This window comes from Pocillopora damicornis, chromosome 3 (assembly GCF_964200805.1).
Source record: "Pocillopora damicornis chromosome 3, jaPocDami1.2, whole genome shotgun sequence".
Lineage (NCBI taxonomy): Eukaryota > Metazoa > Cnidaria > Anthozoa > Scleractinia > Pocilloporidae > Pocillopora > Pocillopora damicornis.
The window spans coordinates 32,226,284-32,246,660 of record NC_142672.1 but is presented as its reverse complement, the minus strand read 5'-3'; the positions used below and the strand labels follow the sequence as shown (position 1 = coordinate 32,246,660).

The 20,377-nt window shown below is 37.7% G+C and overlaps 3 protein-coding genes across 19 annotated transcripts; 1 reads left to right on the top strand and 2 right to left on the bottom strand.

The window, feature by feature from the left end:
- Positions 1-974: 974 nt before the first annotated feature.
- LOC149049405 (uncharacterized) lies at positions 975-7,316 on the bottom strand. Of its 15 annotated transcripts, none has more exons than XR_016184866.1 (5): positions 7,088-7,233; positions 6,321-6,423; positions 5,301-5,482; positions 2,577-2,835; positions 2,211-2,487 (listed from the first exon to the last, which is right to left on the bottom strand). XR_016184866.1 is itself a non-coding variant. In XM_089199918.1 (3 exons), exons 1-3 carry the CDS (start codon positions 7,256-7,258, stop codon positions 1,170-1,172), a joined length of 306 nt encoding a protein of 101 aa, XP_089056044.1. In that variant the 5' UTR covers positions 7,259-7,316; the 3' UTR covers positions 1,026-1,169. The 15 variants fall into 15 exon arrangements, 1 of the variants encoding a protein (XP_089056044.1); XR_016184869.1 differs by lacking the exon at positions 5,301-5,482 and adding an exon at positions 2,894-2,939 and having other exon boundaries at positions 2,577-2,779; XR_016184874.1 differs by lacking the exon at positions 5,301-5,482 and adding an exon at positions 2,894-2,939 and having other exon boundaries at positions 2,211-2,484; positions 2,577-2,779.
- On the top strand, positions 2,619-6,615 carry LOC149049406 (uncharacterized). Its single transcript, XM_089199917.1, has 2 exons — positions 2,619-2,946; positions 3,490-6,615. Exons 1-2 carry the CDS (start codon positions 2,619-2,621, stop codon positions 6,126-6,128), a joined length of 2,967 nt encoding a protein of 988 aa, XP_089056043.1. The 3' UTR covers positions 6,129-6,615.
- Positions 7,317-9,248: 1,932 nt separating the features above from the next.
- On the bottom strand, positions 9,249-19,517 carry LOC113666028 (caspase-3). 3 transcript variants are annotated; one of them, XM_027181775.2, is made up of 4 exons: positions 19,135-19,517; positions 18,135-18,212; positions 11,232-11,708; positions 9,249-10,773 (listed from the first exon to the last, which is right to left on the bottom strand). In XM_027181775.2, the coding sequence occupies exons 1-4, from the start codon at positions 19,409-19,411 to the stop codon at positions 10,424-10,426; spliced, it is 1,182 nt and encodes a 393-aa protein (XP_027037576.2). In that variant the 5' UTR covers positions 19,412-19,517; the 3' UTR covers positions 9,249-10,423. The 3 variants fall into 3 exon arrangements, with proteins under 3 accessions (XP_027037576.2, XP_089056042.1, XP_089056041.1); XM_089199916.1 differs by lacking the exon at positions 11,232-11,708 and adding an exon at positions 14,795-15,259 and having other exon boundaries at positions 19,135-19,500; XM_089199915.1 differs by lacking the exons at positions 9,249-10,773; positions 11,232-11,708 and adding exons at positions 12,144-13,607; positions 14,795-15,259 and having other exon boundaries at positions 19,135-19,503.
- Between the last annotated feature and the right edge of the window lie 860 nt (positions 19,518-20,377).

The following is a 20,377-nucleotide window of genomic DNA, read 5'->3' as shown; positions in this document are numbered from 1 at the left end:
CTACTTGTGCGTCGGTCGATTTGAAGCTTTATTATCCCCCGGGCAACGGGTAGGCCTATTCCGATTGTGCTCGGCAACTTTGGAGCAACCTTTGGCGTTTGGAGCAACTTTTTGCGATTCCAGCAACATCGTGCACTTTTTGCATTTCCGAGCACTTTTTAGCATCATTTAGGTTTAGAGAACGTATCAAGCACGATAAATGTCATAGTTTACATGCGGTTTTATACATGCGCGTATGCGCAATGGCGTCTCGTGTTGAAAGGGCTGGGCTCAATCTCAAGCCCAGGGTCATTTTGGCTTCTTGTCAGCGGTATATTCCCTAAATCATTTGGTAATTAGGTCATGTATGAGGAATTATTATCCCCAATGCATATTATGTACCCAGCATATTATAATTAACAAATAGAGAAGCCTTGACTGTGCTCTGTTCTGTTATAAAGCACGCAGGAAGCGGCTAGAGCACGAAAGAAGTGTAGGGAGAAACACGAGACGTAGTCGAGTGTTTCTTCCCACTTCTTGAGTGCTCTAGCCGCTTCCTAAGTGCTTTATAACAGAACAGAGCACAGTCAAGGCTTCTCTATTTGTTTTATAATAAAGAATCCGTTAAATTCCCCATGTATTACTTTCAATTTTAAAAACAAACTTTATTTCCAAAGCGAAGAACAGTGTCGTCAGCATGCTCTATACTCTCATAGAGCAGGCTACAATAAGCCAATCAGAATCCCTGTTAGAATGGTTCAAATAATCTGATTGGCTGTACAAGATATAAGCCTCAGGCACGTTAAGGCATGGTTACAACGTGAAAACGAGGCAAAAAAAATTATTTTTTCATTCCAGGCCGTTGTAGAAGATCAAATTTAACAAAATTTGGCGAGGTTATTACTATGGAAATTATGTATCACTCCATGCAATATCATTGCCATAGCAACCATAATTAAATTATAGTCACCCTTGACGACACCCAAATTAATTACCTTACTTTGAATTGAAATGGGGCAAACCAAATCTTCAAGACTTGAATCAAGTTCGCCCAAACCGTATTTAGGAATAGTTAATTCATAAGAGTTAGCCCTGCAAAGGCGTCGGCATCAGCCATATGTCCGTGGATGAATAGGTAAAAGTCAGGAAATCGTCACGGCAGCAGTTTGGAGGGTCTTTACGTTAAATTCTTAATGGTTACGAGCTTTGGGGTCAACATTGCAAGGCTAAAACAAGAAGAAGAAGTTCAGCAGAACTAACGTATGTTAAAATTTTTCACACTTGAATCGATTTTCTTTCCCCCATGGCGCAAAATAGGTCGTCACTCGACAATGTTCCGATTCGGACGCCATTTTGTTTCACGGCCGTTGGGAGACTGAAACAGAAACTTCGAATCCCTCTCCCCTGGGGAAGAATTTAACTGTATTTATGCCCTTTTTCTGGGGGATATGGTGAAATGAACTGTGGACTAAAAAGCAGACTTCAAGATGGCGGTCGAAGGAGAGGATTCTTCGAGCTCTCGAATTAAGATTAAATCGGGTTGTTTTTAACTTTAGGGTGCCTAACAGCCATTTACAGTGTTCTTCTAAGCTACAAAATACATTTCAAGGTAGTGTTTTCTTAATATTTCCGTAATTCTTTAATAAAAAAATCGACGAAGAATGGCAATGGTCCATTCAAACCTTCGTAGACTTTATATTAGTTCATGAATGAATAAAGTGGTCCGCAAACGCGGCTCGTATTACATGTTACATGAGCTCCTTAGTTTTTGGCGCGCAATTTGTCTTAAATTTCGAGCAGTTAGCTAGTTCAAGTAGCAGCGTGGAGAGTTCGAACTTGTGTTTAATTAGAACACAATATCAAATCCCATATCCTCTGCCAAGGCAACAAAGATGTCTTTAAAGATTGACTGTGCTTGGGCAAGAGTGTTTCTTAGAGAAACTAAAAGTTTAAGCAAAACTGAAAGGATTCCCGGTGAAGGAAATACAAAGTTTGCTGCTAGATTGCTGCAAGATAGATTTAAAATCTTCAATGAACATTTTCAAGAATACCCTGGGCTACACATAAAACGGGAAGACTTCATGCGGCATTACAGAACCATTGATGAAAAATTTTACAACTGGAGAAGTAAAACCGAAAAAGAAGCATACCTAACAGCATTTTCCTCAATGAACTGGAATGAGGGCAAAGTAATTAGTAAAGAAGGGAAAAAAGATCACTCATTGACCAGCTGCCAGGCCTGCCTTTTATTCAACTCTCAATTACAATCTACCTTCCCTATAAGTAAGTTTTGCAGAGGTGCTAGGAAAGGACCTCTGACTGAACTTAACACAAATGTCAAGAGACAATGTCAGAGAGAACCTAAGGTCACAAAAAGGAAATTAAAAAGCATTGGGGAAGCAATATATGCCACTTACAATGAAAAATGCCAGGAAAACTTTCAAAAATCACTAAGTGACATTCTAGTGCTTGTCCCTGAAGCGGGTCTTCAAAAGAAGCCTTCACCTGCTGAAAAGAAAAAAATGAAGAGAAATGAGCGAAGGCAAACAAAAAAAGAACTAGAGACCAAAATGTCACAAAATGACAGTGCAGTTCACCTTAGCCTTCGTCAGTCTTACAGTTCAAGACAAATCCAAAGAATGGCCCTGTCCTTTGAAACCTTTGAAGAGGCCGAGGAGAGAGCAAAAACGACCCCACCAAAGGTCAGGGAACGATCCCACACAGCTTCACTTGCTAACATAGAAGGAAAGTTGGACCAGCTACTTGCAGATGTAGAGTCATGGCCTGATGGTCCTCCAAACTGGTCAGAAAAAGCCAGAATGTACAACATCAAAACCAAGGGAAGTGATTCGACACCTGGCAATGGAGGGCAATTAGTCAAAGCCTTTTTAAACTCAAACAAAGTAGACATTACCCGATTTAAGCCCCCATCAGAAGTGCATCTCAATTCAGAGGATGGCCTTACAGGTAAAAAAAGTGGTAAATTTGTAACTAAGCCGACAGTGGAGAGTTACATCTCTGCAATATCATTTATAAGTGAAAGAAATTGTGTATTAGGATTGAACAAAATTCGATTTATTAATTAAAGAACAGTGAGATTTAAGAGTTAAAATTTAGAATTTAGAAGTAGAACAAGAAGGCCTAAAGTAATAAGAATGCATACAACAGTCTAATGCCCCATTCACACCAAAGCTTAAACATGTTTAAAAGTTGTTTTGTTAAACACAGTTTAATTTTTTTTTTCTTCATAGAAACTATTTAACCAAATATTTTTGACTTGAATGTAGCACATTGGAAATGCAAGTTAGCAAGTACTTGAATCCAATGGAAAATCAAGTTTTTCAGTTCTCTGTTTATAATTTTCATTCAATGAAAACCAGTTTAACAAAACATGTTTTGCTGGTGTGAATGGGGTATAAGTCAAGTTAATGATGAATATGTGACCCTATAATACTTTCATGGGTTTTTTTCATTTCTCTAGCCTCATGTAAGGTTTGATTAATTTTCCAGGATTCAGGGTACGCAGAGCTATGAGGAAGCAAAAGGGGGGAGAAATTTCTGTGCCTGTGATGCAATCAAATAAACAACTCAAGCAAAGCATCCATGAGGGAATAGAGAGTGGCAAATTCAACATAGGAGAGCCAGTGATAGAAAGAGAGATTACCAAATTGGCTATAAATGCACAGGGAGAGATAGAGCAGAAGAAATGCCACTTGCAAGCAAGGAAAATTCCCTTCCAAGACATTAGAAAAGAAGCATTGATTAAAAACAAAGACCTCCTTCGAATAAAAAATGATGCATTTTATGAAGAGCTCAGTGAAAGTGAGATTCGTGCAGAGCTAGAAAAGATCAGTGAGGATATAAGGGGAACACATGATGAAATCAAACAAAGGCTGAAAAGCTTTCAGCGGAAGAGGCATTGGCTGATTTGGCATGACCATTCAACCCTTTCAAATTATGGTCACATGCTCTTTTGTGTGAGAGAGATGTATGACCCAGCAATTCATTTCTCTGATGCAGAAGCTAGAGTTCAATATGGAAAAGATGTGGATGTCCAGGCAACAGTGGAGAGGCCCTATCTGTATATGCTGGGGCAGAGCAGTTCCAGTATTGAAGATCAGATAAAATTTGTTCCAGCCAGACATGATGATTTAGTAAATTTAACCCAAAAAGTGAAAACAGAGGAGGATGTTGAAGTAGAAGATGAGATGAGATTCATGAATGGAGACAACCCTGCAGCAAACTTTGAATGCGGAAATCAGCATGGAGGGCATTATGGTTGCCCAGGTTGTGATGGGCATTTAAGCATGTGCCACGATCTAGATTACATGGACCAAAGAAAGTACAGAACATTGACTGAACGGCAACAGCTGGTGTTAGCAGGAAGGAAAGGAAAAGAGGCAAAACAACTCCTGAACCCATTTAAAGATCTCAAGGTCAACGAGCTACGAGCTGAAATTGAAGCAAGAGGACTTGGAGATTCAGACAAAACGAAACCAGAACTTGCAAAAATTTTAAATGAAGAACTTGGAGGGGCAACAAGAATTCCAGCACTGTTGTTTGGGGATGAGAGTGTTTCTGTGGAAAGTCTCAACCTCCAGTCCTATGAGGTACTGTGTTTTGAAGCTCTTCACTGCTCCATGAATCACATTAAAAACATTCTGGAAGAAATCCCACATCACATTTCTGACATCGATACACTGATAAAACTTAAAGAAATACTGGCTGTCCAACTTAAAAAAGAGAAAAAACGAGGAGTAGATTATCGCAAGACACTAATCTACTTAACTATAGCCCTTTACCAGACAACAACCCATGATGTGAGAGCTTTGCTGGCCACCCTGTGCGAAATGGTGGAAATTTTTTATGCCCAGGACAGAAAGAGGTCACCAAAGTTGATATTAAGGTTGCATAACCTGTGTTGGAGGCATGCAATTTTGTGCCGAAAAGTGATGACCCCAACTAGAGCCTTAACAAGCAGAAAGCTCTTTGGCATATACTTCCATGCATGTGTATCTCATTCCGCCTTTCTTCTTCGTCTTGCTTCACACCGTTCAACTAATGCAGAAATGTTTGAGAGGTTGTTTGAGGAGCTGACTGACATCACCAGGAAGACCTGGAACAACCGAGTTGAAAGCTTAGTGAGCAATGCAGTTCTGCATATGCAAGCAGAGAAGACTTCAGGAGGAAACACAGCTGTGACCTGCATCATCAGGCAAGAAAAGGAAATCAGCAACATCAGCAAAGCCCTACCAAAGCTGGGAAACACAGTTTTACCCAAAGATGTCATCAACACACATGCTAGGCACTGGGAGGCTCACCTTCAGTCTATTGCTGACTTCCTCGTACCGGGAGAAGGAGTTTGGTGGAGAGAAATTGAGGATGAAGACTGTATTGAGTTCTTTGATGGTCCTGAGGAAATTGAATTCAGGGAGCAAGGACCTTCCCTTCACCACTTTCGCTCCTCCAATATCAGAATGGAGAAAATTTTCCTTCAACACTGCTGGGAAGAATGCATTCAAAGCGGAATCAAAATCCCAGCTACCAGAATTCCCAATGAAGAAAACCATAATGGAGAAGAATGCATGCAACAGAATCTGCCAGTTCAAGATCAGTCATTTGAGAGTGATGGTGAATGTGAAGAAGAAGCTGAAGATACAACTCTATTAATTGATGAAGAAGAGAGTACTGAAAACCTAGAAAATAATCAGATTCTGGAACCACAGCAGCTGAGTGAAACAGTGCAAAATGAGACAGGTGAACCACTGGCTAAGAAACCAAAATTATCTGAAGATTTTTTACCATCCAGCAAAACAGCAAAAGCTCTTTCAGAGATTCTTGGCACAACCAAAGATGTTATGTTATATGAAAAACTTAAAAAAAATGCAACAAAAAATTCAAGCTCAAGATACCACAAAGAACACTTCTTAAATCACCTGGCACACATTCAAGTACAAGTTCTAAAGAAATACAAGGACATAAATGAAGCAATTACTGAGTGGTCAGCCAACTTCAAGAAAGTCTTCAAAAAAAATCCCACAGAAAACCACATGAAAAAAGATCCAGTTATAGCAAAAACATGGAGGAAAAATAAAGTTGCCACTGAGCTACTGAAAATATGGAAGATCACCATTCACCTTCCTAAATAAACACTTCAAATATTCAATGTTTTAACGTATAATACATGCTGATATTTTGTGTTTTGCATAATATTTTTCCAAGCCCTGAAAATAATTAATATTTACAGTCCTCAACATTAAGTCCAAAGAAAAGCTTTCTTCAGTGGGTTCCACATGTACTGTAAGCATGAAAAAGCACCAAAAAAAAAATTTAATACATACCATTTTGAGGAACTTTAGTACAACAATCCAACTGATAAATATGAGTATCCTACATGTATGTAGATCTGGAACATAACTGAAGGCAATGTAGCGTGGTAGAAATCTAAAAAAGAACAGCAACAACATGATTAATCATGTTGCAATGTTTAATTTTGTACAGCAATTTTTAAGTCATCAATTTATTTATGCTTCTAAAGGATTCATTGAACAAAATGAGCTCAAAATGTAACATTTGCCAAGTGCATGATGAATAATGTCGAGCAAATTAAATCTACTCAAGTGATTTTGAAACTAATGACTGTATTGTTAGTTCTCATGGTTAACTTTCATATTAGGACTTTTGATAAAAGGGCAATGGTTCACCAGAATTCTTTTTTCAGAACTAAATCATAAATTCCTTTACGAAATATGATTTTAACTTAAGCTAACAAAATGCTTTTCTTCTTACAAATGTCCCTTTCTCTCCACGTTTGTAAGTTGGACCTTAACACAGGATACGCTGATCAAAAGAAAGATTCTCTAACAACACAAAACAATTTCAATTTCTCACGCTTCGTCCGAAACATATTGAATTAAAAAAGCGTGGAACTAAATTAACACCTGCTCGGCGATGAAAGTAATCCGTAGCTTTCCTGTCGGTCAACAAACGCATAAAGCCTAGAATGATCTAGTCTGATCGAACTCACACTGAATTCAATCGAAGGACGCACAACAAGGAACACCTTTAAACAACGTTAAAAAGGAAGCAGTGATAAAAAATTTCTTACCTACATATTCTTCCCAAGTGATTCCAGACCTCTAACACAAACAAGCCTCAGAATATAAGAGAGCGACAGAGTTTCCGAAACTTCGATGTGCCACAATGTCCGCCATCTTTGCCGCCATTTTGAAATGTTTTTCTCCAGGCGCGATTGACTTCGCGGGGGGGATTTTATCATCCAGAGCCATGCCTTAACGAGCCCGAGGCTGTCAAAAGTGTCAAACCATCAAAGTTCAAAAACCATCAAAGTTCACACTCTGCGATAGTTTACAAACTAAAATAATTCGGCAGGTCGAATTTAACGCTTTTGCCTGAAGTTTTTAAATCAGAATCTTGAAGCGAAATGTTCAGTGAACTTCAGCCGAATTATGGCTCATAAAAACACGCGGGTTTTTTCACATAACAAGGTAGAAAACAAACTGTTCAAGGCGAGTGTTTTTTAAATGAACGACAGCCGAATTCACCGGAACATGAAGATCACTCGGGATGACAGCGCCGCAAAACTCGGCTGCAGTGACTGAAGTGACTTTCCACTCAACACATTGGAAAGGATATCAGAGTGAGCTCTTTTTTTTTTTCACTCGAAGGGCGACCGATGTAGTTTCTGAGGCTTGCTTTACTGTGATGACCGGAGATCGGCATGATAAGTGAGCCGCGATGGACTTCAGCATGATCATGTTTGCTCAGACACCGTCATGATTAGTATGAATTTTAACAATTATGCCAGTTTGGTTATATTTTTCATCATTTCTGTTTTGTTCTGTTTTGTTTTTGAACTCTGAACTCTATAGACTATACGAGTGTTGTCTGTGTTTGATTTTCATTACCGTACGTAAGCTTGCAATCTAACTCAGCGTGAAAATCTTTAAAACTCGGAATGTCTATTTTGTTTTTCCTTTGAGGATTTTCGTATCTGCCCACGTTTTAATAACGTAAATAACGGTGCCTGGTATGTTTACAAACCTTTCTTTGGTTCTTCTGTTACTACTTGCCGGCTCGCTTGTTCCGAAATTTCACTTTCAATTATCGGAAAAAAGCTAAAAAGAAGTCCCGGAAAAGGTCGAACATGATACAATTTGGCAGATGGCGTGACAGCTTTAGCTCAGTTCTATGCTCCATACTCTCATAGAGCACGCTCTTTCAACCAATGAGAGCGCGCGTTATATCCGAACTTTATTATAATTCCCCATACATGACGTACCTAGGCAAATAATACCCATCTAGGATAATTGAATTTTTATCACAGAAATCGTGAGGTTCCGGTTTCAATTGCGGATGTCTACACTGTTCTGCGCGTGCTCAAAGTAGAGCACACGGTTCGCTACGCCAGTGGAAGAAGAAAAGAACAAAAATTCACTTTATGTACGAGAACTTACGACTCATCGTAACTAATCGAAAATGTAATTTATAAACCAGAAGAAAATACTAAGATTTTTTCCAGTGCACCTTCCAGTGCTCCTGGAAGTTTGGAAGTGAAAGTAAAAGGGATAAGTGACGGCCTTTTTCGCAGCTTTTGCGCTGTTTTTAGGTTCCCGCGCGAGGTGAATCGATTGCAAGCCAGTTAGTTAGTAAAGATGGACTTTGAGCATGCATGGGTGCAGCAGTTTCATATACTTTAAGAGAACTGGGCTTAGAGAAAATAAAAAAGGAACGGCAACTTCAGAAGCGATTGGTTTAGATTCCAGAGAAGTCCACTTGCCTCTTTTCCTGAAGCAAAAGCTGATGATTGTACAGGTGATTACAAAACAAAGAAAACAGCAATGTTTTGAAACTCTTATAAAAACACCCATTTATTCGCCCCTTACATACGACATACCTTAGACAACTTTCCTAATTTTTCCTTGATCTATTTCACGATGAAAACATGCCAAACAAGTTTCTTTTGACACTGCTTTGACATTTTCCCGTCATCTGCGCATTCGGTCCGAGTGCCGAACTTTCCTCTATTTTCATACACTACAAAATACATAACTAAATAAACGTTACTCTAAACATGACCCATAGAAATCGTATTTTGAACAATCCGACTTCTTTTCAATGTGAGTTCTTTTCCAAATTTAAATTAACTTGTCTGATGGAAGATATAACATTAAACACTAAAAGGGAGAAGAACAACACATTAAATGACAAATACTAGCTAAATGGTACAAAAAATGATAGAAACCGAGGAAAATGACATCGCTATTTCTTTAATTTTGATATACATAAGAAACAAAACAGTACATTTCTGTTGTGAAAGGAAGACCGAAAATCATTACAGCAGTAGTAACCAATTCTAGGCATAACATAGGTTTCATGAGAAATCTACTCCACACTAAAATAATCAAATTTTCATCTGAGACCAAACCTACAAATGCTTGTTTCGAATAGGTAATACAAACAAGCTCAATAACTAATTTGATCTCACTTCCGCTGGAAGCGCGACAATACTAGATATTCGTTATAAAAGGGAAACCTTTAGAAAGAAAAGTAACCCTACAAGGCAAGAATAAAGGCAATAATCTGTATCTTTCAGCTTGGAAATCAGCTTTTGAAGTCTACGATAAACACTACATTAATATCACCGATGAACAAACTTCTTTTGGACTTAAACACACCAAAAAATCCACCAAAATTCAAAGAACACCAAAGCGACATGACACTTTCGATATGTCTATCCATGAGCCCGTTTCTCGAAAGTCCCTATAATCACCGTGCACGTGAAAGGCCTTTTAATTCTCGTGTTTACATTTAAGACTCAGGCGCGCGATGAAATTTCAGGAAACGTAAAGAATGGCCTCGTTTTTGAGCTGAGACCCACAATGCTATTCGTTAGAATGGCTTCGGGACCATAATGTAACCGAGCCTTTCGAGAGCCGGGCTCCTGAGCCTTTGCGTCAGAAGACCTACGTCAAGATAATTTCAGTCATGTGGAGGAAGAGATAAAGACGAAAGAAGATAAGCTAACACCAAACATTTACTGGTTAATGATGCATCTTCGCAAAGATAAAATTAATCCAAACTTTCTCAAGATGTTGTTATTAATGTGCCGGCCAGCTTTATGGATCTTGAAAAAATTAGACTACATTTCTCAGGTTTGACATCTCAAAACCTTTTATTTTTCTCCATCCTTAGCTGACCTCATTTCCTCTCCGTTTATTATTACATCTTTTGTATTTGTTTCTATATTTTTAAATCTCTTTCAAGGGGAAGGAAATTTTTCCCAAGACAAAACATGACTTTAAATATTTTGACGTAGTTCTTTAGACATCCTTCAAGTCTAGGCACGACTCCCTTAAATCATCAATACTAAGTAAATTACTCACATTAATACAATCCAAATTAAGTAACAACACGGTCTGATTTAACTGCGCTCGATGTTTTCAGGGAAGAAATACAGTTCCTTGCGCAACATGGAAACAATACTAGAAACCTGGCGCTTGCTGTCAGAGTAATAGTCGCCAGTTCGCGACTTGTAGGTGGACACCATGGCGTTGACACGGGTCAGCATGCGGAGGATATCCATGCGCTCCGCGTTATCTTCAAACACCTTTGTCAGCGACTGAATGAACCACGATCCATTGACAGAGTTCCTCCATGAGTAGTAACCGGGCACAGTGGAGTAGGCATAAAGGAAGTCTGCCTCAGCTGGGACAGAGACTCGATTATCTTGCGGGGCGTCTGTTACGTCCATACCGTCCATGTACTCGTGGCCTTGGAATTTGGAAATAAAAAGGAGGATTTTCAAAAACAAAATTTAAAATGAAATTCGGACATAATTTGGGATTGCATTGAATTAGGGCAGGTTTCAATTGGGTGTTGGAAAGAGTCTGGGACTGATTGGGTTTTGCCTCATTCCGCTGTGTGATTAAAACAAAAAAATACTCGCGCCATTTTCTCAACCAATTAAGTTTCTGAAGCGAGAAGCAATTAAGAACACTGTAACTTCTAAAAGGAATAGAAGTCGATCGCAAGTAACTCGCCAGCAATTTGTTAAGTTTCCCTGAGTGAAAAGAGACATTTTGAGATCAAATTTTGATAATGGATCACAAACCCACTCCTCTCCTTGCAAATAGACAACCACAATTGATTTCCATTCAGCTCAACCAAGGGTGTTATTTTGTTGAAATACTGCACGTTACCATTTAAATTTGATTTTTAAATGATCTCACCTTGACAAGCTTGAAAGAAAAAGAGTTTAGGCTTCCCGGCCAAAGACGCAGAATATTTGAACTCTGATGTGATTTCCTTGATGGTAAGGGTCCCGTCTGTACCATAAATCACACCCTCTTCACCGTGAGTAAGGATCGAGAAAATAAAGGCATTGTAGTTGGAATGGTTGTAATTCGCCATCTCCTTTGCAATGTTACGTATCTCAGCCTTGGTACGATTATTGTAAACCCTCACTTCAAACTTAAGCATTCTGAAAAGCTTACTCAAACCATCTCGATCGACGTCTGTTCCATTGCGAGGATACCGATCCATTCCTGAACTCCTCAGGAACTCCTTGTTGTTAATGATGATGGCAATTCCCCGCGTTCCTTGGTCCATCTTGTATACAGTTTCCGTGTCCAAAGTATTGGAGGAGGGTTTGGAACCAGAGCTGCCTCCAAATGAAAACAATTTAGCATCAGCTTGATCTGCATGTTCTGAAAAACGAAGCAGACGTGTTTTGAAGTCATGTACCTAGAGACCGCCAACATCAACGTTACTTTTAATGCCATTCCCAACCCCCCCCCCCCCTCCGCTTCAACCCTCTACCTTCAATAAATGTTGCTTGGTTCTTAAGACTCAGTTTAAAGGCACCCGAGACATAGTGGGTTAAGCAAGAGGGAAAAAAAACCTAGCTGAACTTTCTTGCTTTTTGCTTGCAATCGTGAGCCTGGCACTGGATTTTACAACGTTGGAAAAAGTGGGGGAAGGAGTATGCTTGGGAGATACATGCGTTGGGAGTGTTAAGTTGTGCAAAGATTGAATATGTCTTAACAAAGTTTTTGTAAGTAGTACATCAGTATGCCAAGCATAACAAATATGTAGGGAATCTAATTTTCAAGACTTTTTAAAACAATACATTACAAAATACCTTCAAAATAAATAGCTTTTTTCAAATAAAAACAGTAAATAGTACATGACGATTATTAATATGGCGCTTAAATATAAGTGAAACACAACAGATGAGTGAAAATACCTTTCTACACCATTACTAAGTTCATTGTCAGCAGTTGTTATCATTCTACTCTCTTAAGACTGTTAGAGATCAGAGATTTCGTTTTCTTTTGACTAGTTATTTTGTGAAATAACGTGCCTTGGTGACTGGTGCACAAGTTAATGATACGCAACTTTCAGATTAATATATTAACTAATGATTATCAAAATACCTTTACACTAAGAAATTCATATCATCTTTTATCATTAATCTTATCATCATTGCCGTAACAACAAACAGTATATTCAATTTTTTGAGATTTTTTAAATCAAAAAGTTCAAAATAAGTATTGAATATTAACTACAAAGAAGGTGGTTTCACACACCCCCTCCATCATGCCAAACACGGCAGACATGGCGTCACTACAATGATATAAAATATTGCACAAGTAGAAAACCATCACCATAAATAAAACAATCTTAGAAACTGTCAAATTCAGTTTAGTTGCAAAAAAACCTGAGATAGATTTATTTCCCTTTCCTAACTTTTTTTAACCCTGAAAAAGGCAGCTTTTAACCAAACATTAGTTTTAACAAACCATACATTAAGTTCACCCAAGAAAGAAATAATGATTCCAGCCCTTCTCTTGCAATTTAAGTTTCAAATTGCAATAAAATAGCCTGAAAAGTCACCTCATACATGATGCTTCAAGAACACATCTGCTCATCTTGATACAAGGTTATTCTGCTTTTCATATATATCATACTCACATTAATCTAAATTCTAAGCACTTATTGTACCATTCAGGTGGCTACTGGGGAAGTCTACCTTTGTTCTAAAAAGATACAGTTCCTGCTTGTTATAATCTAGTATACCAGGTTATCAATAACAAAAATGGTGCTTTGGGAAGTTTAGGTGTTTGCAGGTTAGAACAATACAAAAACTTGGATTTTGAAGTGTAAATGACAAAGCAATTATGTGACTACATTTCCTTTAGAAGCTTAAGACAGTTTACAAATTGAACCACCATTCCTCTCTTGATTGATCAATTCTGTGTGACCAAGTTTTTCAGGGAAAAAGTAAAAGTCTTTTCTCAGCATTGAAACAATACAGGGTATCTGCCTCTTGTTCTTAAACATGGGAATGTGAGAACGCGACTCAAACTCAGATACCATAGAATTGACCCTTGTCAGCATTTTGAGGAGATCCATATGGTCAGCATTCTCTCTCAACACTTTTGCTACAGACTGAATAAACCATGATCCATTGGAAGAATTCCTCCAGGAATAGTACCCTGCTACAGTGGAGTGTGCAAATAAAAAATCTGCCCCCACTGGGACAGATGCTTTCTTGCCATGCTGAGCACCATCTGGAATATCAACTCCTTCCATAAACTTCTGACCTGCAAATCAATGAAAGGAAATGATTCACCTACAAGACCAATAAAAGATCATTTTCATTGTAGCCATAAAGATCATTCTTCCAATAGCAAGAGGGGAAAATTAGAGTAAATACTCTAATCATTTTAAATTAGGAGCTACTAAATCACAGGCAATGAGCCCGGAAAGAAAAATAGTCCAAAAATGTGAGTGGTCAGCAGTGAAACAACTTTAATTCTTCATATAGAGACAAATTATTTGTAGTTGCAAAAAACAATTCTGTCGTAAAGCCAAAATCACTCTTATGGGTTAAAGGGTTAGCCAACAGAGACATTGGGAAAGGCATCAGTGACACCGGGAAAGGCATTAAGAAGAATGATATTTGCATTTTGTACTTGTTGTGTGATGAAAACAAAGTATCTTGACTTCCAGTTGTTCGAGGTGTTAATCACAGTTGGCTTGCTTTTCACTTGAATTTTGCAATCTCAAATGTTTTTTTCTAGAAAAATGAAAAGCTAAGCTACTCTACAAAATTGTAGTTACAGATTTTTATATCTTTCGAGTCTTAAATAAGTTTGTATCCACCCATTGTTTATCAAAGCAGTAAAAGATATATGTACAATCAACACTTGAAAAATTGCTTAACTCTTTATTAAGCAAAGTATACTGTTAACAGAGAAAGATGTTTTTCGCCTTGTCACGAGTGCAGGACAAAGAGAAAATTCTGAGTCCCCATGAGGAATTACACTTCAGACCTATGGATTCCGCACTCCGATGCCCTACCACTTAGCCACAGAGACTCCACAGTGGGCAAGGTCTATTAGGAAGTTCATATGACACACGTCCTGCATACTGCTAGGATCAGCAATGTCGATAGCGTCATGTTTGTAAATAGAATAAGAGAGATGGTAAGGTTTTGAACTAGGTAAAGAATAGAGAAAGATTTTCTCTTTGTCCCATGCTCGTGACAAGGCAAAAAACATCTTTCTCTTTTTCTTTACCAAGGTGAAGACCAATTTCAGTGCAATTTGAGAATATAACTAAAGGAAGATAAATAATTCAAAAGTTGTAAACATAAGTGTGAAGGTCTGATCTAAAGGGGGGGGGGGAAGTGCCTATAATGTACTCTAACTTACTAAATCTTGAACACTGCCATCCATCCTTCATCATCCTAATTTTAATTTGACAGAAAAAACATCACAATTAATACCTTGACAAGCTTGGAAGAAGAAGATCTTTGGTTTACCAGCCAATGAAGCTGTAGATGTGAACCTGGAGGTTATTTTCTCCACTGGAACAGTATCATCTGTTCCATACACCACACCTTCTTCACCATGTGACAAAATACAGAATATGAAAGCATCATAGTTTGAATGATCTAGTTTTGACATTTTCTCCACAATCTCTAGGATTTCAGCAGAGGTTTTGTTATTATGGACCTCCAATTTGAACAGGAGCTTGTGAAAAAGCTTTTTCAGAGCATCCCGATCTAGATCTGTGCCTTCACGTGACATCTGTCTGGTTTTTTCTTGGAATGTCTTGTTATTTATAATGACAGCTATGCCTCTGGGTTGGTGAGCCATTCTGTAAATTGAATCATCGCAAACACAAATGTCTGCTGGAGGCTGTGGATGATCAATTTCTTGTTCTACCTGTTCTACTTGGTTTTCTTTTTCTGAAAATTGGAAAAAAAATCTAAATTCAATCTAATACCCTTTTAACTGTCAAAACCAGTTGGTTTTTCTTCCTCTACCTCCTACACTTTCCTTGTAAAATAGCTGAGATGTTGTTGCTATTTTGACACAAAACCCTATTCTTATTACCTGTTTGCAAGACAATGCATTCAAATTGTAATAGGTTACATGTTAATTGGCAATGTCACTGTAGGGGTTAATAAGTGATTATGAACACTACTGGTTATCAAATAAATGATACAACACTTCATCTTCACTAGTTAGCTGAGCCTTCTGGAGATTTTCTAATCAGAAGATGTCCTCTTAAATAGAAAACAAACTTCTGATCCAGAAGGAACATTTTCCAAATCATATTCTTGTCCTAACTGAAAGGTTTCATTTTAACACTGCTAGATTTGAAACCTACAGTATCAACTACAGGGCAAACAGGAGAGTAATATTCATTTATTTCATCCAAAAGAAAAAGGAAAAGAAATCTCTAACTCTCAAGACTTAAGAAATTACACTGTATGCTATTAGCTATTTTAAGTCCCATTTTTCTAAACTGGAACAAAATAGGTTGGAGTATTTCTATTGGATAGGGCCTCAGCCAGTGCTGTTCACCTCCCTTTCATCAATTTGGGCAGGTCATGTTACAGTTCACCAGTACCAGTGTTCTCCTCTAAAGGGAGAGGAGAAAAGGCACCATGAGAACAAGACATCTTTCAAGTGCTCTTATAACACCTAACACAATGAAACAGTCCTGTGTCACTAACTTTTCAGTTTCAGAGCAAACCATTGACCAATTATCTAATAACATCAAATCCTTCTAAATCTTGATATGGTTACCTTGCAAAGGTGTTAATTAAGTAGTATGTGCTTTAAGTTGTAATGTTTGTTTGTTAGTAGCTTTAGGTAAATAGTTGGTCAAACTCACAGTACAACTGGCTTTAGCTTTCTGGAGGTATCTGACCTCTACTGGATATTTCTCTAAATGTATTCTATCACTTCTAAACAACTTTCCAAGTCAGTTTGCCAGTGCCCAAGTTAACTCAAAGGTGGGGAGATGCAAGGCAAGAGTAAGTATCTCGCCATGCCAAAAACACAATGACCAAGCCAGAGCTTGGGCTTGAACCCTGAACTCTTGAACTTGAGTCCACAGTGCTATCCACTAGATCAGCAGATGGTTTACTTGGATGGTCACCCACTAAATAATACAATTAAAATTACAATCAAATGAATAATAGCAAAGAATTCAAATGGCTTACCTGACATTTTGAATTCAAGCTGAGTTTGTTACTTCTATTCCACAAATTTTAAGGTTTCTTTCCTTTAGTGTCATTGTGGTCTTGTTAGAAGAAAATCCAAATCTGAAGAAAACTGCTTTGATCTTCGTTTCCAGAAAAAAATGTGGATGCAGCTTTGTGTATATATATTTGTTATGAGAAAAGGTAAACATAACCCGATTGAATCACTTTTTTTATAATCGGGATTGATTCCTGGCAGGTATTTATCTAACTGCTATGAAAATGCAAGCTTTGGAAACATCTTGCTGCCTGGCTGGCTGGCTGGCCTGATGGCTGGCTCTCATGCACTCATCAAGGATTCATTGATATGTTAACACTAAAGTGTATAACTTGAAAGCAGCAGAATGATAAAGTTAGAAAACCTTTCCCATTTGCAGGTAAATTTTACATCAAATGCTGCATTGTAGCTTCTTTTCTCCAGGCAGAAGATTTTGTTTGCTGGCCCACAAATTTAAGTCAAAATAAGCAACTAGAAACAATTTTGTACTAACACAAACCTGTCATTAATGTTCAATTCATCTCTGCATTTAGGTTTTAATGAGTGTATAATTAAACTAAAGCAAAAGAAGTAGAGACCATCTGAATCAATCAAATGATCAGAGCAAAATTTGGAATAAGAGGCTGATAGTCATGACAGGTAATGCAGCACAATTAGAAATGGTCCCAATTTAACTTACACCTGGTATTAGCAATGATACTGATGCAGAAAAATTCCTAATAGAACAAGTTTGTTGATAGTGCTGCCAGCACCAGATAATTGTTTAACTGAGGAGTATCTAAGTTATCACTAGGCCGAAAGATTCCAAAAAAAGGCAAGCTGGCCACATAATAAACAATGCAGTTAACTACATTTTGAGGGGGTGAGGATTTTATTTTTTAAACTTATGAATAAGAACTAAGAAGAACAGAATTCTTACCAAAAGCATAGTTTTATACCAAAGAGCAGCATTGTTTTAAGAAAGAGGAAAACTAAAACAAACTAACATGCATTAATTTTTTATGGTGCTAGAAAGCAATCGAAAGCACCCCTCTCAAAATAAATTAGATAATTATCATTTTTTTAATCTTCTCACTTTGACAAAACACACTCTAAATACAAATAATTAATCTTTGAATGTTATAAGTAAGGAGGAAATGATTTGAGAACTATTAGTATCAGTCAGCCTTTAGCCACAAATAAGTAGCATGATTGTCTAAGCTATAGTAATTTTTAAAAGGACAGTTGTCAGTAAATGTGATACAAAGCTATTGGAGAGTTCAAATTTAAAATTTTGTTCTCTTATTTTCTTTGAATGCTTCTAGATATGGATAATATTGAGATTTTAGTTATGGTGCCTGTTTTCTTCATCTGAGATCCTTTATACCAAGAAAAAGTTTTTTTGGAATGACTGGTCAAGTTGGATTTGTTATGACAGCTGGGTCTTTCTGCACCTGAAATAACTGTACATTTACAGCTGTACAAAGCTAACTGATATCACCTCTATAACTTAATTTGAACAAATACCATTATTCAACGTGTCATTGTTGTTTCAAGAGGCAATTATATGATATAACATTCTAATTACTATACCTGCTGCTCCTGGATTGATAGTGCTTGGAATAGGTTTCTTGGTGCTGATTCCACCATCAGTACCTTCAGTTGGCATACCTGAGTGTCAAGAGAATTAGATCTTGATGTCTACAAGCTGTACCACTACAGAAAAAGCTACAATAGAAAAGCTGATCAACAGTTTGAGTGTCTGTATGCTTCAGTGGAAAACTTTTTAGACACATTTGACAATGAATATCATTATTGTAGTAAGATTATCTATTTTTAATATACCACCAATTTGATTTATCAATAGAGTTCAAACCAATCAAATCTGAAAACATTTTGAGACTGAACAGACGTTCAAGACCAGCTATATTGATCACCAGGTTTGACTACAGGATGCAAATACTAGTTATAGGAAATGTTTAAAATTTTCTACAGGTGCTGACATGTCCCTTCTCTATCAAAAGTACAATAAACAAAAATGAATTTTCAAGAAATGGAGGTATCTACTGACCAAAATACTTCCTTTAAAAGCTATTGAAAATGTTTCTTCATAAAATATTCTACATGTAAATAACATGTACTGTACCCAAACTCTACTTTTAATACTCTGTCAAGGGGTTTTACCCACTGTGTATTCACTTTCTATTTAAACTGGACTTTACGTCAAGAGGATTTACCCTGAATTGTCATATTTCAGGAAAAAGATAATGTGAATTAGTCAAACACCAAAATTAGTTTGAGAGGTTGGCTGTAATTCAGAAATATGGCAACATGACAATTCGAGTGAAAACCCACGCGCGAAAATCAGCATAAATGATTTCACACGGACAAATTAGTTGTTCAAAGAAGCACCGGTATTCCACAAATGGCATGCCGAGGAATTACCATGATTAGATGCAGGAGAAAAAGAGTTTTATGTCCATACATATCCAAGCTAAGGCCTCCTAGTTGTCATGCATACAACCGGAATTTTTTTTTTTACTTACGAAGGTTTAGTTCATCAATTTAAAATTGAGATCAAGTTCAACCTTACCCTCTGCTTGAATTGGCCTTAGAAGTGACTCCAAATGAGGAGAGACATCGTGCAAAGCGTCACAGAATGCCTTGAAAGCTTTTGGTCCTTTACGTGGAAGAATGTCTAATAAAGCCTCTCCTTGATCGTTCTTGGTTTCTTTGGAGTTGACTTCGTCTTTGTCTTCTACACTGAAAATGTTATAGGAAAAAAGCCGAGACGCGATCTTTTTAGCCTCTAAATCCTTTAACAAAGCCTGCCTGTTTTTACGAAGTGCTTCTCTCTCTGAATCTTGCATACTGGCGTAAATCTAAAGAAAAGTCTCGATTAAAACCGCTCTGAAATTCCTCTTCGTGACTGCTCGTTCCGTATCGGTGCAATGGAGGTGACGTCATTTGACTCAGCCCCAATGCAGCTCGGTCGCGAAACACTTGCCAGACAAACAAAGAGTAAATACCTTTTAAAGATAGATATTAAACTGCTGTTTTTTAACGCATTTGTCGGGACAGGAGGACTTCTAGAGATAGCTTAAATAATTTTAGCTTATTTTTCTTCGGGAAATATTCATTTCGAGTGTAACTTGCAAAGTGATAGTTGAACTGGTAAGTAAAAAATTTTTTTTATTCGAAAGCAGTTCACCAGTAGGTTCCTGGAATCGAAAATTATTTGGAAATCACTTCGCCTATTGTTTCATATTTTTCCTTATTAATTTTTTCACCCGTACAACATGCTTGTTTTAGCAACTAGAGGCGAAAATCCCGACAAATATTTGCTGCAGACTTGGCAGGTGCTCCTCTGTACACGGTATAATACACGGTATACAATTTGTTGCAGGTAATTTAGTGTTAACAACTGAGTTGAAAACGTAAATTGTCCACTGTAAAGAGTTAAAAGGCTGACGTTTCGAGCGTTAGCCCTTCGTCAGAGCTTAACGGAGGACAATTTCCGTTTTCAACTCAGTTGTCAACACTAAATTACCTGCTACACTCTCCCACCGACGCAGCACCACAGTTTCTTCTGAGTCTTACCCCCTCTATACAATTTGTTGGCCCGACTGAGGGTATTTTCAAGGTTCCTGATTCCTTTTTAAGGCCTTTCTGTAATCCTTTTCTAATCTTGGCGTATTTATCATTTCCTGTGCCCCAATCGTTGCTTTAGGCAAGAATAATTTGCATTTATCACATTCAAATAGGCACGTATGCATTTAAACAGGACACTTTCTGTGCAAATGACCTTCTGGGTGATAAGACTGAGGGAGAGAAAT

What these genes read in the sequence shown, in the direction of transcription:
- LOC149049406 (XM_089199917.1), top strand. Translation starts at nt 2,619, where the DNA reads ATGGCCCTGTCCTTTGAAACCTTTGAAGAGGCCGAGGAGAGAGCAAAA. An exon ending in TTCAGAGGATGGCCTTACAG is followed by an intron (nt 2,947 to 3,489) that starts GTAAAAAAAGTG and finishes TTAATTTTCCAG; the next exon opens with GATTCAGGGTACGCAGAGCT.
- LOC149049405 (XM_089199918.1), bottom strand. Translation starts at nt 7,258, where the DNA reads ATGATAAAATCCCCCCCGCGAAGTCAATCGCGCCTGGAGAAAAACATT. An exon ending in GAATCACTTGGGAAGAATAT is followed by an intron (nt 6,424 to 7,091) that starts GTAGGTAAGAAA and finishes GTTCTTTTTTAG; the next exon opens with ATTTCTACCACGCTACATTG. An exon ending in TACTAAAGTTCCTCAAAATG is followed by an intron (nt 1,206 to 6,320) that starts GTATGTATTAAA and finishes TTCTTGTTTTAG; the next exon opens with CCTTGCAATGTTGACCCCAA.
- LOC113666028 (XM_089199915.1), bottom strand. Translation starts at nt 19,411, where the DNA reads ATGCAAGATTCAGAGAGAGAAGCACTTCGTAAAAACAGGCAGGCTTTG. An exon ending in AAGGCCAATTCAAGCAGAGG is followed by an intron (nt 18,213 to 19,134) that starts GTAAGGTTGAAC and finishes CTTGACACTCAG; the next exon opens with GTATGCCAACTGAAGGTACT. An exon ending in TATCAATCCAGGAGCAGCAG is followed by an intron (nt 15,260 to 18,134) that starts GTATAGTAATTA and finishes TCCAATTTTCAG; the next exon opens with AAAAAGAAAACCAAGTAGAA.